General features: G+C 42.0%; 1 protein-coding gene across 3 annotated transcripts in view; it reads right to left on the bottom strand.

Annotated features, from left to right (window-relative positions):
* Arnt2 (aryl hydrocarbon receptor nuclear translocator 2) overlaps positions 1-19,157 on the bottom strand; it is a 120,493-nt gene that overhangs the window by 28,789 nt on the left and 72,547 nt on the right. For all 3 annotated transcript variants that reach the window (XM_076848743.2, XM_076848744.2, XM_076848745.2), the window contains exons 8-11: positions 13,009-13,085; positions 11,514-11,648; positions 8,978-9,052; positions 1,887-2,038 (exon numbers count right to left, since the gene is read on the bottom strand). In XM_076848743.2, the coding sequence (XP_076704858.1) occupies positions 1,887-2,038; positions 8,978-9,052; positions 11,514-11,648; positions 13,009-13,085 (439 nt within the window). The remainder of the gene's footprint in view (positions 1-1,886; positions 2,039-8,977; positions 9,053-11,513; positions 11,649-13,008; positions 13,086-19,157) is intronic.

The raw sequence follows: 19,157 nt of genomic DNA, 5'->3' as shown, positions 1-19,157 counted from the left end.
AAGGCTGAGGGCCCACAGAGTGGTGCTGATTGAATGGGAGGCTGCTTTGTGGTCTCCAGATGGGAGCATCCACATTCAAAGGGTTTGAGGACTGCAACAAGAGACAGGGTAAGGCAACACTGAGGGTGCCATGAGGTGAGAATGACTGCAGGAGGCTCAGTCCCCAGGGAGGCTGCTGAGAAAAGGCATCACCAGGTAGGTTCCAGGAGGAGGTGGGGCTGGAAAACAGACATGTTTTGAACCTCGGAAAACGAAGGACATAACTGACAACAGGGAGATATGAGGACATTCTCAGCATGCCAGCCTTGTCACACACCCAGTTAGCTGTGGCCCTTCTCATCACCTGGGCATGGCTTCCACATGCATCAGCTGAGTTAGCCTTTGCACAAATGTCGTTACTGCTGTTGGTTCCTTGGCCTGGTACAGATGCTCCTGGGACATGCAGTGGGTCATATCCTGATAAACCCATATGTTGAAAATATCATCAGTCAAAACTGCACTTAATAGCTCTGACCTACCAATTATTTTAGATTAATACCATGCACTGTGGAGTGATGGTTGTTCCCTTTTGTGATTGTGGGACGGGCTGGGAGCTGTGGCTGCTGCTGTTCAACATCTTGAGAAGTTCATACTGCATATGGCCAGCTGGAGAAAAGACCCAGCTTCAAAATTTAAAGCACGGTGTACACTGAACGTGTATCACTTTCATGCTATCGCAAAGTTAAACTATCATTAGTCGGAAACTATCCTTGAGACTAAAACCAGAGAGATGATGCAACCTGCCTACGATCATGCTCACTGTGCTGAGTGCTGAGCAGTGTCTGGCCCACAGTTCTGAGTTCAATATCATTTAGTTCTCACAGTAACTGCCCGAAGGAGGATCATCACAAATCACAGGTAAGGAAGTGAAAGTTAAGAGACAAGTGACTTGCTCAAGATCACACAGCCAGGAAGCAGCAGAGCCAAGTTCACAGCCTAGGTCTGTCTGCCAGCTTATACAGGATACTGGAGAATCCCAGAATCCAGCAGAGACACTAGGGCTTGAGGCTCTGAGAAGGAGTAGGAAGGAATACTTTGGTGAATGGGCAGTAGTGCCCACCACAGGCTACCTGCTCCATGTCCTAGAGCTGCCAAGGGGCTCAGTCTCACTTCCTCTACCAGCAGAACCAAGAAACCAGGCACATACACCTGCCACAGCAGAGAGCAGAGGGGGAGCACCCAAGAGCTCTATTCTGCTGGGTTCTGTGTTCAGAGGCAAAACAATGAGGAATGGAGACCATAGTACCTCGGCCTAAAGGAAAGGGACTGACATGGGCCATCACTCAGTCCTTTGGGCTCTTATAACTGAGAAGGAAGAACACAAGAGGGATATTTCCCAAGTGATGGGGGATCCATACTCTCAATTCCTTTTGTTTTATTCTGCAGTACTGTAGACTGACCCCTAGGGTTCAATACCACTGAGCTATATCCCCAGCTTTTTAAATTTTGAGACAGGGTCTCTCTAAGTTGCCCAGGCTGCCTCAAACTTATGATCCTCCTCTGGAGTAGCTAGGATTACAGGACTGTGCCACCTCCCCCAGCTCTCCCCATTCATTTTTTTTTGTTTGTTTGTTTTTTAGCTGTAGACAAACAGCATGCCTTTATTTTATTTGTTTATTTTTAGGTGGTGATAAGGATCGAACCCAGTGCCTCACATATTCTAGGCAAATGCTCTGCCACTGAGCTACAGCCTCAGCCCAGGTGTCCCCAATCTTGTTCTTTAGCCCTGTGGGGATTTCTAGCTTTAAGTACAGCTTGCAGGGGGAAAAGAATCCAAGTAAAACTTCCAACTCTGGACCTAAGTGAAGGCACGGGGAGGCCTGCAGAGAGGGAGGCTGAGCACGTACTTGACGTTGGTGTTGGTGCAGATGATGTACTCGATCTCATCAGAATAAGGGTTCTGGAATGTGAAGCTGCTGGTGCGGATCAGCATCCATTCGCGGTTCTTGGTGCGGAATCGATACATGACCGACAGTACTTGGCCTTTCAGCTTAACCACCTGAGAAAACATTTGGAGACGGAAGTCAGCAGGAGGAGGGAGAGGCACCAGGCGGTGGTCACCAGGAAGGTCAGCGGGACCTCAGCAGGACCTTAGAACAGGGGCACTGTAGCCAAAAGACAGCAGGAGAGGAAGAGGAGTGGGGCGAGGGGAAAATGAGGGGGGCTGCTAGCTATTGGAACACTCTGTCTACTTCCCCTCTGAAACAGGTCATGCTGTCACCACTGTGTGATAAAATGACTGGTGAATGCCCGCTTTATATCAGAACTTTTTGCCCCCACCTGGTGCTGAGGATTAAACCCAGAGTTGCTCTACCATAGAGCTACATCCCTGGTCCTTTTTTAATTTTAGACAGGATCTTGCTAAGTTGAGGAGGCTGGACTTGAACTTGTGATACTCCTGCCTCAGGCTTCCAACTAGTTGGGATTGTAAGCATGTGCTACTGTGCCTGGCTATATCAGGATTTTTAATTTACAAATCAGATCATGAGAGCTCTGTAACACTTGAGTTTTTCTTCTTTTCTTGGCTGCCTGGGTACTCTGGGTTTGATGCTATTATCCCTTGCTGTTCATGAAGTTATTTCTTTATACCTCATGTAAAAAATTCCTAACCTCTGTTTAACATTGAAAAATGAATTCCAGAGAGTACTCTTGGAGGAGATGTTAAAAAATGATAAATTTGTAGGCATTATTTTTTTTTTTCTTTTGGTGATGTTGGGGATCAAACCCATAGCCTTGCATATGCTAGCTGGCAAGCACTTTACCACTGAGCCGCATTCCAAGTCCTGTATACATTCTTTATTTGCATGTATCTATCACCACTTTTAAGTTGCAGTTTGTTTTCCAACAGACTTTCAAATGTATTGCTTCAGGTATATCCTCACAAGAGTTTAAGGAGGAGGGCTTTACTATTTACAGGTGACAATACTGAGACCCAGAGAAATGAAATAGGTTGCCCAAGATCTGACAACTTTTGGTGAAAAAGCTGGGACAGGAAACAAGATCTTATTTCCAAATCACAAGCTTCTTTTTTAGTCACACATCTTGTTCTGTGCTCTGTTTTGACATACACAACCTCACAAAGACATGCAGAGACGTGTGTGTGTGTGTGTGTGTGTGTGTGTGTGTGTGTGTGCGTGTTGAAGGAAGCCTTCAGGCACAGCTCTCACACCTGAAGCATCAACAGAAGAAAGAGAAATGACAAATTACTAGTAGGTGGAAGAAGCCTGGGTGTGCTTAAACCCTCAGGACAAGATAAGACAAGCAGAAGTTCTCTCCTGTGACCGGCTAGGGCTGGTAAATCTCCAGGCTTCTTGCCTGAAAGATCACAGAGTGATTGATGATAAGAATGGGGACTTGGTCCAGGGGCCAGGGAATAAATGACTTCCCCTTCCCTCACATACACTTCATTTGTACTCTCCTCCTTTTGAGTGTCTGCCATCCCTACTAGACTGTAAACATCATGGAGACATGGCATCTTGGTTATGCAAGACTCCCTGACCCCAGCCTGGTGCCTGGCACCTGTGGCTCAACAGGCCTTGGAGGAAGACAGATGAAGCCTGAGGGTGTCAGACAAGGCTCCCTGGTAGGAAATCCCAAGTGATAAATAAAATGAACAGAGAGCTTGAGGAGGGTGGGAGGCCTCTCCTGCCATAGTGGGAGAGGAGGCAGAGCTAAGGATGGTGTGAGCCCACTCAGAGGCTGTTGCTGGCAGTGAGTCTGTGGCCCTAGCAGAAACTTGGCTGTCCCTCACAGGGGCCAGAGGTCAAGGCCATGTGCCCTTCAGGTTTACAGAATCCCAGGGGGTTCCTTTGTGCCTGCACTGGACACAGGGGAAAGAGGCAGCCACTGTCCATGAGTTGATATCCACACCTGCTGCATTCTGGGGACACGCGTGGAGGGTATGTTCCTTCTGTGTTTCTTCTAATCAGAATGCCTGAGGAAGTGCAGAATACTTAAGCTGCATTTTACAAGCATGTAGAAGGCACATCTGCACCAAGCTGGGCCCCAGGAGCTGTGGAGAAAGGAAGAAAAAGGGAGCCACCAGCTCTGCACCTCCTGGGGCCAAGTCACAGCTAAGCACCTTATGTGTGCTCTGTCACGTAGTCCTCACAACTGTTTTGTGTACCTGGAAAGCAAACCTTGAAGCAGACAGATACACGGCCTGAGGGCTCAAGATGAAGAAGTGGCAGAGAAACGGCTCAGCCCTGAATCTACTGACCTCAATCCTCTTTCCAGGGATCCCTATTGCCAAGGTAGAATCTCTGACCCCAAACAGCAGGCAAAAAGGCAGATATCCATCACCCATAGAGTCTGCTACATACCACTGCACAAACCTAAGGTCAAATGGCATGGGTTTGGGCTGGGGTTGTGGCTAAATGGAAAATGCAGACTTAGCATGTGCAAAGCTCTGAGTTCAATCCTCAGTACCACATATAAATAAATGTAATACAGATATTATGTTCATCTACAACTAAAAGTATATTTTTAAAAAATGCCATGGGGATACCAGGCAGGCAAGGAAAAATGGATTGTTGCTGGGATCCAGAAGGGGCTCCTGGTGGGAGATGGGTTTAGAAAGGTAGATAAAGTGTTGGCAAGTGAAGATGCTCCAAGTGCTCTTCTGGCAGGAAGCACAGCATGAGCTGGACTACATCTATAAGGCAGTTCAGGTGATATGGTCCAGGTCTTTGACCAGAGAGACACAACTAACTGTGCTTAATTTAGGTGTGATGCTAATAATACAGGTGACTGAAAAGACGAAGCACAAAACCCAGCTTAGCATAGGTCTTCATGACCCAGCTCTGCTGTCATCATCACCATCACTATAGTGATGGAAGATGCATCAGCAGAAAGTAGAAGGAAGGGAATGCGAGAGCCTGCCTTAAGTTTCAATGCGCTCAGCTCCTACAACTGACTCCTCAGTAAACTACCTAGAGAAGGAATCTAAGGGCAGACAAAACTTTCCTGGCCCTGGACTGATGCACTATTCCCACACCAAACTCAGATTCCTTACAAACCTGATCATGTTCTAAGTACTCTGGTTTGAGTGACTAAATACTTTTGTTTAAATCCAGAATGTAAGGCTGAGTCTTAGCTGATAGCCGCTTCTCTGCTTTTGCAAGAATAAGCCACATTTGTCCCTTGCCTTGGCTGCCAGTGGCTGGAGCCAAAAGAACACCTAGGGCCAAGGTGGGGTATGCTCCAGGATGTCCTTGTGCTGCTCAGCTGCCCCACTAAGCCCTGGGACCAGGCTTGGGCTGCCAGCACCTGGGTGGTGCTTCCCTGGCCTCCCCTCCCATCTGATGAATGAGGAGCCAGGTGTGGAGTGTGGTATTGTCAGTGAATGCTTTGGAGGGAGACGGACCTGATTTCCAGCCTGGGTCTGTTACTGCCTTACTGTGTGACCTGGGGCAGGCAACCAAACTTCTCTGAGTCCTGGTATCTATTGGGAAAAAGCAGGAATGACAACATATACTGTGTAAGGTTGATGATTATATAAGACAATGGATGAAGAAGGGTCTGGCTTATTCCTGGGCACAGAGCAGAGGCTCCATTACTGTTAGTGATGAAACCATTTCCATACACTAAAGAGAATGAAGCCAACCCAACCCATGCCTGATGATACTAGGTGATGCAGCTTATCATCACCACACATACTGAGCGAACATATGGCATAAAAAGACACACCCTCCCAATGTTTAATCATTCTAATTTCACATTTTTCCAAAACAAAAGCTACCTGCTCTGGTTCTGATCCACTTAGGCTGTTTTAAGCTACCCTCTACTGAACTCTACACTTAGTGAAGGAGATAATGATGAAAAGCACAAATATGGAGTCTGTCCACAGGGAAGTTAGGTTTTAATAAAGAAGAGGGAAAAAGATCAGGCATGGTGGTGCATGCCTATAACTCTAGCAACATGGGATGCTGAGGCAGGAGGATTTCAAGTTGGAGCCAGCTTCAGCAACTTAATGAGACCCTGTCTCAAAGTGAAAAAAAAAAAAGGTTGGAAAGGTAGCTTACTAGTAAAGTGCCCCTAGTTTCAATCTGTAGTACTAAAAAAATAAATGAAATAAAATAAAACAAAAATGGCTGAGGATGTAGCTCAGTAGTTAAAGTATCCCTGAGTTCAATCCCGAGTACTGCAAAACAACAGCCAACCAACCAACTCCCAAACCAACCAATGGACAAATAAATAAAACTGGACATCCAGGATGTCCTTGTGCTGCTCAGCTGCTGCCCACATATAAGACAATGTGAACCAGACAAGGGGCTGAGCTGGCTGGGGCCTCTTTCTTAGCTACAGTAGTTCACTTATCATGTCTCTGAGATAAACTAAAACCTAAAGGATAAAATGTCAGTCATGTAAAAAGTGAGGGAAAAGCATTCCCATCAGGGTATGGACATGTGCAAAGGCCTTGTGGTGGGAAAGAAACCATGTTCAAGGAACTAGAAGGTGGCCAGTGTGACTGAAGAGCAGTTTCTAAGGAAAAACGAGATAGGACAAGGCTCATGCAGAAACTTGTGAAACTGTGGCATGAAACTGGGATTTGATTCTAGATATCCTGAAAAACTATTGGCAGATTTTAAATAAAATGTGACAAACCTAGCTTATGTTTTCATACTGGCTTGAAGTGAAACAAGAGTAAAGGTAGAGAGACCATGGAGGGAATTATTACAGTAGTCAAAATGGGAGATGGGGATGGCCTTGTTGAGGGGAGTGGGAGCAAAGGAGGCATGGACTGTAGGTGTCTTTTGGAGGAGTCCCAGAGGACCTGCTGAGGGGCTGGGTGTACAGAGAGAGAAAGGGAAGAGTGAGGGGCTTGATTTCTGGCCTGAGCAGCCAGGTGAGCATGCTGTGAGGGAGGATGAGGGCTGAGAGAAGAGCTCTGTCTCTGAAGGTTACTGGACATTTGGGTGGAGATGTGGAACAGCTACCTGGTTAGAAGCAGATGTGGAGCCAGAAAGACAGGCTGGGCTGGAGTTTTCTTTTTTGGAGCTAGGGATTTGGACGTGGGGGCCCTTGACCACTGAACTATATCACCAGCCCTTTTAATTTTTTATTTTGAGGCAGGGTCTCACTAAGTTTCGAGGTTGGATTCCGTAATCCTCCCGCCTCAGCCTTCTGAGTTGCTGGGGTTACGGGCATGTGTCACTGCACCTGGCTGGGCTGGAGTTTTCTACTAGATATCACCTAGGGAGATAGCACAGAATGAAAAGAAGAGAAAGCAGCAAGAACGGGGTCCTAGCCATCATGGCTTGAAGAAGAATGTACTGGAGAGGGAGCCCACAAAGGAGGCTGAGAAGTGGAAAGAAAACCAGGAGTGGGTGATATTCCAGAAGGAATGAGCAGAGTGTGGGGTAGGAGCTTTGCCCACACATGGGACATAAATCTTTGTGCAGACATGGCAGTGCCTTCAATGGGCTTGGCTGCCAGAGAGGCTCCATCTAAAACACTTGCAAAGAAGAATGTCAAGTGTGTACACCTTCAGATGAATGACAGGCTATTATTACTCCCTCTTGAAAAGAAACTCAAAGGCTTCTTTCTTGTAATGTTGTCTGCTCTCTTCTTTCCCAGGGCTGAGAGGGGGACTTTAGTGCTCTGCAGAGAGAGGGAGTGTAATCCTCTGTCACTACAGCTGAACCAGCTCAGCAGGTAACAGATCCTTACTTTGAGTCAGTTTTCTTTCATTGACTGTGTGGTACTTGGCACTTTTCAGCACTGGGCCCTACTAAATTCACCTGGAACAGCAAGATGTTAGCTCCTACCTCCTACAACTCCCGTGAAGATTCCATAAGATAGCATATGTGCCCAGTGCATGGTAGGCATTCAGGAAACAGTAGCTAACAGTAGTGATGCACATGATACTGTTATTAGGGTGGCTTCCCTGTCAGGCTCCCAGTAATCCTAAGTCCCTCCCTCTCCTTCACCATCTCCAGCTGAAGTATCACTACCAATGAAACGGTCTCAAGTTTGTTTCCCATGGTTCCTGCCCAACTTTTGGCCTCATTAACTCTTGCCCAGGCAATTAATTTTTTTTCCTATTTTATTGGTGCATTATAAGTATATATAATAGTGGAATTCATTATGCCATATCATACATGATATAACATTTGATAATTTGATCAATCTTGTTCCCCAGGCCTTTCCCTTTCCCTCCTTGCCTTCCTCTCCCTGATCCATTTTCTCTTCAGAAATTCCTTCTACTATTATTATTATTATTATTTTTGTTACTGTGGATTCATTGTTACCACAGGAATTTACAAAGCTCCTGAGTTATCTTTGTTTCCAGTTATTTTCCACATCTGCATACCTGGATCACCAAAATATTTTTTTCAAAACATTGCTCTGCTTAAAATCCTCAAAGGAATCCTCACTTACCCTTAGGTGACTGAGGAGATAATCTAAATGCCTTAGCATGGCATGCATAAGAGGCCCTAAAAATTTAGCTATGCCAGGCTCCTTCTCAATTACTTCCCACCACATCATCCCTCCTAGTCATCCAGCTGCAGAACTGCTGAGGATCCTCCTGCTAGGCCACATTCTTCTGCATCTCTGGTACTACCCTGCCCCCAGAACCCCCAGTTCAGAGAGTTCTCTCATTTCTCCCATGCTCACCCTTGAAGACTCATTCCAATTGTCCCCTTCTTTGGAATACTCTTCCTGCCTCTTGCCCACACAGCTGACCTCAGCATCTTGTGCTGAATGGTATTTTCTCCATGTCACTTTAGAGTTCTTCTCCCATCACCCTCTAGTGACCTCCTTATGTATCTGTCTTCTCTGTTCGATAGTGAGCTGCTTCCCAGCAGGCCCCTGACTGATGCTTTGATTAGGAAATTGCAGCCTGCCAAGCACATAGCAGGACTAGTCTCCTACCAGCCATACCCACATGCACCTAGGTTACCCAGGATCAGCTGGGAACAAGAATGGGCAGCACCTGCTGGAAGCTCTCACGCAGATGGCTCTGATCCTCAGGGTGGCAGAACTCCAAAATGTCCTTTCCCAGAAGATCCTAAATGAAAGAGAAAAGCTTTAACAGCCCCAAATTCCATTTTTAATTATTTATAACCATTAGACAAGAGTGTTCATTTATGTCTTCTTTAACTCATCTCTTCAGCCTGCACCACCACAGATTAAAAAAAAGAAAAGCAGATGCCAATTTTTCCTGGAGCCATAGAGGGTCTGGCTTCCTTGTATTCATTTTAAATTCCTTTGGCACACTCCATACCAATTTCTAATTTTGCTAAGTCACTAGATCAGCAGCTTCAGAATGCAATTTTATTTTTGTTTGCTTTGGAGATGCAAGCTATAATCAACATATTTTAATAAACATTGAAAGAAAGCAAAAGGCTAGCAGACGGACGGATGTGTTGCCTAAGAAAACTGAAACTATTTAAATGTGGAAACTGTAGTTGCCTTGTGGCTGAAGAAATGAGGTTATCATAAAATAATTGTGGTTGTTAAAAGTCTGTTTACTGTCCACCTTCTCTATGGTCTATGGTTTGCTCAAAGGACCCAGCTTTAACCCAAAACAAAAGTACATTTCACAACGACACAGAGCAGAATAAGATAAACCATCAAAGGCCAACTTCAAATGTGTTCTGGAAAGTGGTCCAGTTGGAAGCATCTTAAATAGCAAAGGATGTAAACTAACTCATTGATCGGAACCCACATGGGCACACACTGCCAAGAGTGAGCTGACACCAACAACGCAGCAAGTTTTATCTTTGTGCCCAGGAACAAACAGATGCTCACAGGAGGTGCTGGAGGATTAATGGATCTGGATAGAAATGTGCTGCCATCAGTGCATTTGCAAACAGATCAAGTTTCCTTTTTACTCCATCCAAGAGTCTCCAGGTTTGTATAAACCTAGACATGTAGAATTATGCAAAGGTTCTAATATTTCTGATGGGAACTCCTTCTAGTTCTAAGATACATAGGTAGGGCTAAGAAAGTAGCTTAGTAGAAGAACACTTGCCTAGCATGGGTGAAGCCCTGGGTTAATTCCCAGCACCTCCAAAAGATCAATAAAATATCCATGTCATTAATATTCTATCAATATTTCCAAATATTTTCCTCAGAACAGCATCTTTTTCTTTTGTTTTTAAATTTTTTTTCTGTTTTGAAAGAAATTAAAATCTACAGAAAAGTTAAAAGGATAGTAAAACACGTATCTTTTATACAGATTTGAGAACTGCCCATATCTTGCCACTCTTGCATTTGATTTTTCTTCACATATGTATCTATATGTATATGTGCATATGTATCCATATACACATAGCTTATAATTTCTTCCTGAACCACTTGATGGGAAGTTGTAGAAATCATGCATGACACTTCTCCCCAAAGTATTTTTTAATATATAATATTATATATTAATATTAACATATATATAACATATATATTAATATAACACACACACATATATACATATATATATATATATATATATATATTTAGTTGTAGATGGATATAATACCTTTGTTTTGTTTATTTATGTTTATGTGGTGTTGAGGATTGAACCCAATGCCTCATATATGCAAGGCAAGCGCTCTACCACTTAGTTACAACCCCAGCCCCTCCTGAAAGTATTTTTAGCATGTCTCATAAAAATCACATCCTAAAATCACATCCAAACCCACAATGCGCCATACTATTAACTTAAAACCAATAATTGTTCAATAAGATCACTCAATAATCTGTATGTGTTAATATTTACATTGTCTCCCATGTATCTCTTCTAGTTAGACGTCTTCAGGCCCAGGACACAGTTCAGGCTTTCACATTGTATTTAGCCATTTTATTTCTCTGGTCTTGACCTGGGACAACCACTCTTGCCTTGTGTTTCTCATGCCACTGACTGAACCACATCCCCAGTCTTTTTTATTATTTTGAGACAGGATCTCACTAAGTTACTTAGAACTTTGCTAAGTTGCTGAGGCTGGCCTTGAGCTTGAGATCCTCCTGTCTTGGCCCCTGAGTTGCTGGCACTATAGCTGTGTGCCATTGTACCAGGTTGCCATTGACTTTTACACAAAGAATCTGGAACAAAGACCTGAAAGGGTGGCCCATGCAAAATAGGCTTCTGAGAGGAATTAGGAAAAATGAGGTAGGCATCTTTACAAGATTCTCTCATGCTAATAAATTTTGTAAAATTATCTTAACTCTAGTTTGTGAAAAACCAGCTTGAGAATCAGAAACTGCACAAGCTAGGGAAAAGTTTACGATGGACTTTTTCTTTTGTGTGGTGTGGGGATTAAACTCAGGGCCTTGTATATGCTAAGCAAGCACACTACTGCTGAGTGAATTTTCTTGTTTGGAAGGATATCACCTAATCTGGGCAAGGCACCTAGATTTATTGGTGTTTCTCTGCAATATCATTATGCTATATCTCAAACAAATGGGACAAATATGTGTTAAGAAAAGTGAAATCTCTAGCCAACTGCCCCACGAGCTCAAAACTATCTACTAACCTGGGGTTGGTAGCCAATCACACTGATGCATCTTGGATCCACAAATGTGATGATTCCGTCAGAGTTGTGGCGAGATAAGAACTCTGTGGGCACTGACATTCCATTCATGTCCATGCACACGGGAGAGCTGGTCACCTGCAATGGGAAAATCCACAGCTTAGGTGCTACTGATGGAGATAGTGATAGAGAATGGGAATCTAACATCACACATTCTTTCATGTGACTGGTACAATGAGTGTAAAGTGTTCAGAGAGGCCAGGTTATACCTTTAACTAAACAGTAACAATGGGCCTCTTTAGTTACATTTCTGAGTTTATGTTTCCTGATTAGCCAATGGGAATAATGAAACCCATAACCTCATAGGTTGAGACACTGCAGGTTAAGCCTTGACACAAAGTTGTTGCTAAATAAACATTAATATACCTTCCTTCTCCTGTCTTCCCTTCACTGAAAATAGCAAATGAGCCTAAGTGACTGGTTAAAATATTTGGAAAGTGTATGTTTGTGGACTGAATTTGCTCAAATATTCTTTCTTTACTAATCAATTAGGATTGCCCATGGTCTGACACATTGTATGAAACTGCTTATTTATTTGTCTGAAAACACTCAGATCTAGGAAACCAGGGACACGAAGGGTTACTTTGCCCATGTCTATCATGTGTCCTCTCAATAGGATAGGAAGACCCTAATTATCACAAAGATATGAACAATCCAGTTGACTGAGTAGTTTACTCTGTGTCAGGCACTGAGCACATCTGACTCTCACAAGATAAAAAGGCATTCCCTGCCCCGGAGGATCTCACAGGGGATGATCTCATGTTCAGCTAACCATCACACACTTGGTTAACAAAGCCATCCTGCACTCAGCTAACAGTAGCACAAGGGACAGCAAAGAGATGATGGCTAAAGTGGGAACCAAGTGCTAGAGAGAAGGAGGAGGGAATGATTAATTTTGACTATGGAGATGGGGAATCATTTTAGTTGGGTTTTGGAGGATAAATTGATAGGAAGTACCCAGGAAGAAAGAGATTTTTGAAAGAAAAAAAGAGAACAAGGAAATCCCAGGCAGAAGAAACAGGCTGTGAACACCAATAGAGGTGGGAAATCACATGATGGGTTCACAGAGAAGGAGAATAGGAGGTGGTGAGAGAGGACAAAGGGAAGGAGATGAGGTTGGAATAAGGAGTTTGTACTTCATCACTTTGGCTCCGGGAAAAACACTGAAATGGTTAATCAGGGATGTGCTGTAGGCAGATCTAGACTCTGTTAGGGGAATGGGATGATATAACCTTCACCCAACAAGACCTCTGCTGTTTACAGTTCATAGTCCCTTTCTCCCCCGCCCCCGCCCCATTTGGCCTTGTTCTTGTCCCAGAGTGAGACACAAAAGTCAACAAACACTGGGTACAGAGGAGAACAGGCATCCAAGCTCACAATTTCTTGTTCTTTGCACTAAGCTCTTTTTTGAGATGAAAACAGCTGATTATTTTCTTACCTGGAGTCTCCCAATTGCCACAAGGCAGTATTTACTGCCTTGTCCCACATCAGCATCTTCTTCAGGTATTGTCATTCCTGAAATGAGAAATGCCAGCATCCTCAACATGCCCAGGGGAAATGGAAAAGGGGGATTTCACCCATGCAATCAAAAGTAAAGATCTGCTGCTGGCCACTCAGGGTTGGGAAACTACCTAATGAACTAATAGTCCCTTGCTCGTTTCCTGCTCATCTCTCTGCCAAGGATATCTTTTGATAATTTCATGGTCCATTATCATCTCCATCTGTGGATGATGCAGAAAATATTAAGGAAGATGAAATGCAGATTGTTCATCTAAATATATTTGCACAATTTGGCCAAAACATTTACTTAAGGAATTTTAAGATGCTTAAATGGGTCTTCCAGGTCATGTAAATATTTCAACCCTCTGTTGACAAAGAATTAAAGAAAAACCAAAAACAAATAAAAATTACTGAAGGTGAAGTTCCTAACTTGTTAGGCAAAAGAATACAGCCAGTGTTTCCCTTAAGGTCTAGGAAGAAAAATTAGTGATGTTTATGCTGATTAAGCACAGAAAACCAGTGTTAAGGGGAGAAGCTGGTTAAAACAATCTTCATTATTCACTCTTCAGAAAAGGATCCTCTGTTTGGTCCAGGAAGGGTCTGGTCTCCAAGGCCCCTTGTAATACAAGGTTCTTGAACATCTGCAGCTGATTAGAACTACTGGAGAGAAAAAGCATTCCATTTTCATACCTCCTGGGCAAGTGGTGTTAAATAGAAAAGTTCCTTTAATACTGCCTAACACTTAGCATTAAATATTTCCACACTAGATCAGACCTGAGGCTCATGGTTTAATAGTGACACAAGTACAGTAGCAGTTCACCATGCAGACTTTGAAGGGAATGTTAAATATTACCGTGGTTCTGAGAGCCAGAGAAATGTGACTCCTGCCTCCTTCCACTGCATACCCCCCTCTTCTTTCCATCCCCCAGAGCAGGTCACTGATCTCTTTAGTTTTTGGTTTATTCTGGCTGTATTTCTTTTGTACAAATGAGCACAGTGATGTCTACTTTCTCATATCTTCTTCCTTCTTCTATGAAGAAGAGTGTACAATACATATTCTTTTGGGCTTTGATTTTTGAATTTAACAGTATGTCCTGGAATTCCTCCACACTTATTCATAGAGCTGGCTCTTTCTCAATTCTTTTTCAGAACTTCCCAGTGGTTGGTTGTGTGTTGATATGCCATGTTTATTCAATCACATTCTTCTATGTATGAAGATTCAGGTGTTCCCAATATTTTGCGATTAGAAACAATGCCACAATGGATAACCTTGTGCATACATTCTTTTTTGATCACTGGAGTTGTGTCTTCAGCGTGGATCTCTAGAAGTGGGATTACTGGGTCAAAAGTGAATACAGATGTAGTTTTGTTTTGCCAAATTTCCCTCTGGAAGGGTAGTATTAATTTGCATTCCCACCAGCAAGGCACGACAGGGCTGTTTCTCTGTAATTCTGACCAACAGAATGAGCTGTCACATTATTTAACTTTTGTCTCTGTGACAGATGAAAAATAATGACACCTTAATGTTGTCTTAATTTGCATTTCTCGAATTATAGGTGCATTTGAACATTATTTTTTGTTTGAGGACCACTTTTATATCTTGCTTTATATTGAACTATGTGCTTGTGTTTCCCATTTTTCTATTGGGATTTTGGTCATCGATCAATTTCTTAAAGTGTTTTTATCAGTGCATTACAGTTACATAATGGTGGGCTCATTTTGACATAATCTACATGAATGGCATATAATTTTCTGCACCCAGTGCTGCTTCTTTTCTTCCCCTCTAACCTCCCACTATTCCCTTTTTTTCTACTTTACTGATATTCCTTTTATTTGTATAAAATGGATGTTTTACTGGTATTTATAAAGGCAGAATTCACTTGTATATTCATATATGTACATAGCATAATTTGGTCTATCAATTTTTGAGAGTTCTATCTATATTAGGGTTATTAGGCCTTTGTGGTACGTGTTGTGAATATGTTCATTCAGGTACTTCTCTGTCTTTTGACTTTTAGGATGAGCTAAGCTTTTAAGATTTTTATGTAGTCAGATTTACCAAGCTTTTTTTTTTTTTCTTTTAATGTCTGGAATCTGAGCCACAGTTAGCCATTTCCCACTCAGAGATTACAGAGAAACTCACCTTTGTTTTTCCCCTGACACTTTCACGGTTTCATTTTTTGCACTTAGATCCTTAATTCAGTTGGAGTTATTCTTGTATGGGATGTGAGATATGAATCTCATTTTAATTTTTTCTAATTGGCTCTTCAGTTGATCTGCTGATATTTGTTTAAAAAGTAGTGACCTGAAGTGCCACCTTTACCACCTAATGAATTTCCTTGTGTTTGCTCATTTTGGACCTTCCCTGCTGTTCTGTTGACCACTTAGCTCCCCCAGCCCAGTGCCACACCATGTTAATTAAAGCCTTTCCTCTATGATTTAATGTCTGATGGCATTTCCTTAGTAATTCTTTTTAAGTGTTTTATTGGCTTTTTTTGCGGGGGGGGGGGGGGTTGTGCCAGGGATTAAACTCAGGGGCACTCATACACTGAGCCACATCCAAAGAACATTTTTGTGTTTTATTTATAGATAGGGTCTCACTGAGTTGCTTAGCACCTCGCTGCTGCTGAAGCTGGCTTTGAAAACACCATCCTCCTGCTTCAGCCTCTGGAGCTGCTGGGATTACAGGTGTGTGCCACCAAGCCTGGCTTGGCTATTCTTGAAGCCAAGAATATTATTATCACTATCAACTTATCTAACTCCATAAAACAGCTTGATGGTATTTTTATTAGGTTTGCATTAAAATTGTAAATTAACTTCAGGAGAATTGACATCTTTATAATGTTGTTGACCTAATGGGGCACAGAGAATGTTTTTCTCATTTGTTAAAACCTACTTTTGTGTCTTTCAGGAGCATTTAAAATTTTTTTCTCATATAAACTTATACTTTTACATTTATTAAAATTCTTCCTAAGTATCTGAATCCTCATTTTTGGTATTATAAACGGGGTTTTCTCCAGTATTATATCATCTATTTATTCACACATCAGATTATTGATTTCTTTATGTTTACACATTGTGCCACACCACTTAATTATTTTATTGCTTCAGTTAGCTTTATCATTGATTCACTGGGCTTTTGCAGCTATATTCTCTGCTAATCTGAAAAGAAAGGACAGTTTTCTTTCTTTTTTACATATTCATTTGCCTCTAAGCTTCCTTATTTAATTGTGTGACTAACACTGCTGTTATAGTGTGGTGCAATTATAGAGGTAGCAAGTATTTCTGCCTTGCTTCTGGTCTTAGCAGAAATGACTTCAGTGTTTCTCTATTAAATAAATACTGTCTATGGACTCAGATAACTCTTACTCAGTTAAGAAATTATCTCTCAATTATTGATTAACACTTTTTACAAATCTCTTTAATGCCTCTCTTAACAGTAGACAAAAGGATTTTAAAATCTGCCCTCAATGTGTTAGAAAAGGCTGCTTTATTTGAAGTACGTGAAGAAAATAACAGCCTCACAGATCAGTAGTTGGAAAAGGGAGACACTTTTTCAGAATATTGTGGATATTCTTTTTTGACGTTTTCCTAAATCTTGGCAGATCTTAATTGCAAAAGGGGACAAAGCAACATAAATTCCAAAACTGTATTAATTAATTTTTCATAGAGTTTTATAAAATAGACTGGCTTAACTCATGGATCTTCCTCCACATGATTGTATACATCATGTACTGGTCATTTAGAAAATATTGATTTATTACATTATACAACATAAAAAAAAATCCCACGTGTTCATATCACCATCGATCTCCTCAGAAACATCTCTAGATGTTGATCAAGATAAGACTGGTGAACATGTTTTTAAAATTTGAATTTTCATTATAAAAACTTGCATTCTACCACACTGTCAATTGTTTCCTCTGAACTGATAGGCTCATTTTATTTGTTCTTTTTTTTTAGGAGATAAATGCCAAATATACAAGTTTGATTGCTGATATTTTGTCATTGTTTCAAGTAAAAATTGTTGTTTCATGGAAAAGGCAGCTGGCTCAGTTCACAGCCAAACAACTGCATATGTGCTGCTTCACACCTTGGTCATGATCTGGCATGCAGAAAATGTTGCTTATGAATACTTTCCATTACAGAATTTAATATAATTCATAATTCTTACTGTTTCATCAAAGGCATTCTAAAGTGAAACCAGTTCTCATTGTTCACTTAATCTCTATTTTCCACATTTGATTACTTTTCTTTATTCTTTTTTTTCCCTCTTTCCCCATAATTCTCCTTCCTTCTGTACTAGTTTTCTAGTTGTAACAAAGTACCACAGATAGTTGGCTTAAACAACATAAATGTATTGTCTCACAGTTCCGGATGCTAGAAGTCTGAGGCCAAAGTATCAACACGGTTTGTTCCTTCTGTGGGCGCTGAGGGAGCATCTGCTCCATGCCCCTCATCAGACTGTGATTTCCTGGTAATTTTTGGTGTTCTTTGGCTTGTCACTGCATCTCACTGTCTCTGCCTTCACCTTCAAATGGTGTTCTCCCTTTGTGTCAAGACTGTGTCCAAATTTCCTTTCATAAGAACATCGGTCATATGAGCATTTTCCAATGTGACCAATTATAGATGCAAATATCCTACTTCCAAATAACGTCACACTTTGAAGTCCCAGGGGTTGGGAATTTTTGGAGGGACACAATTCAATTCCCAAGAGCTTCTGTGAATATTTTTTGTTTAGTGCTTTTCCTCTACCATGTCAGGTGTGATTCAAAAAGAACATGAACTGAGAGCATCCTTCTGGAACCCATGACAGACAATGCCATGGATCGTGAATATTTTCCAAATAGTTACAGAGGCAAATCCAAATCAGTTAATCAAAATGAATCATAAACTAAAGTCCATTTGCCATTTTAAAAACTTAAGTGTTTTAATATAAGGTTATACAAATTCTTATGATTAGATAACAATTTTAAATAGTGATATTGGTAAATCTGGGGACCTTTTGGGGAGGCATTTCAGGGACTGGGAAATGCAAAGAGGAATTTTAACACCAAACATCCCTAGGATTCTGCTATTTTCTAAGCTCTGTGCTTGGGAGTTTAAATAATATGGTCCTACCCTCTTGGTAAGCAGGGGGAGACAACAGAGATGCAAACTAACTATAATATAGTCTGGGAAAGATGGCACATGCTTGTAATCCCAGCTACTGGGGAGGCTGAGGCCATCCTGGGCAACTTAGGGAAATACTATTTTAAAATAAAAAGCACTGGGGATGTAGTTCAAATGTAGAGCACTCTTGGGTCCAATTCCTGGTACCATAAAACAAAATAAACAAAACCAAAAGCAAACAAAAACAAAAAGCCCCAAAACGAAAGTACAGAGTGACAAAGTCCACATAGACCAACTGTCTGGGAAGTCTCTGATAGGATACTGGTCAAGGTTTTATGCAACAGGATTTATCAGAATTGGGCCTTGTTGAGATCAGCAGAAATAAGGAAGAGCTCCCATGGCTCTGTACAACATTAAGGGGAAAGAGAGTATTGGGCAATGATAGGTCTGACACAGTCAAACAGGGCATTGCATTGATGTTTACAGCTGAAGGCTTTGAGCACCTCTGTAATCAGGGCAGAGGTTCCACCTCTCCTGCAAGATACAAGCCTGCAAAAGCACCAATGCACCTGTCAATCATCGTTTATCAGTCTTAGCTGAGCAGAGCGTGGACTTCCTGCACCCCCAACAGATGCCCCACAGGCCTTTCACTAAAGCCTGGGCACTGCTCTCTCAGAACAGGTTGCCCATCCTGATATAATTCAGCCTATTTTGCTTCCTTTTATCCATCATCCCTTCAAGTTGTGCTGGTTGTCCGTTTTCTAAACTATGAAGAATGAGAAATAGCAAATGCAAAGAAATAGGAAGTGTCAGCCATCAGCAGGGGGTAGAGCAGAGGATTCTTAAAGAGTATAAAAAATATCTGAAAAAGAAAAAAACACAACAGCCCTGTTGGCTGAAAAGCTCCATATATTCAGAGAAGCCTTGAGATCATCTTTGAATTGAGAGCTCTGCGTTTGTAATGAGCACTCTGAA

This window comes from Callospermophilus lateralis, chromosome 3 (assembly GCF_048772815.1).
Source record: "Callospermophilus lateralis isolate mCalLat2 chromosome 3, mCalLat2.hap1, whole genome shotgun sequence".
NCBI lineage: Eukaryota > Metazoa > Chordata > Mammalia > Rodentia > Sciuridae > Callospermophilus > Callospermophilus lateralis.
The sequence above is the reverse complement of the archived record's forward strand: the minus strand, read 5'-3'. Positions and strand labels throughout refer to the sequence as shown.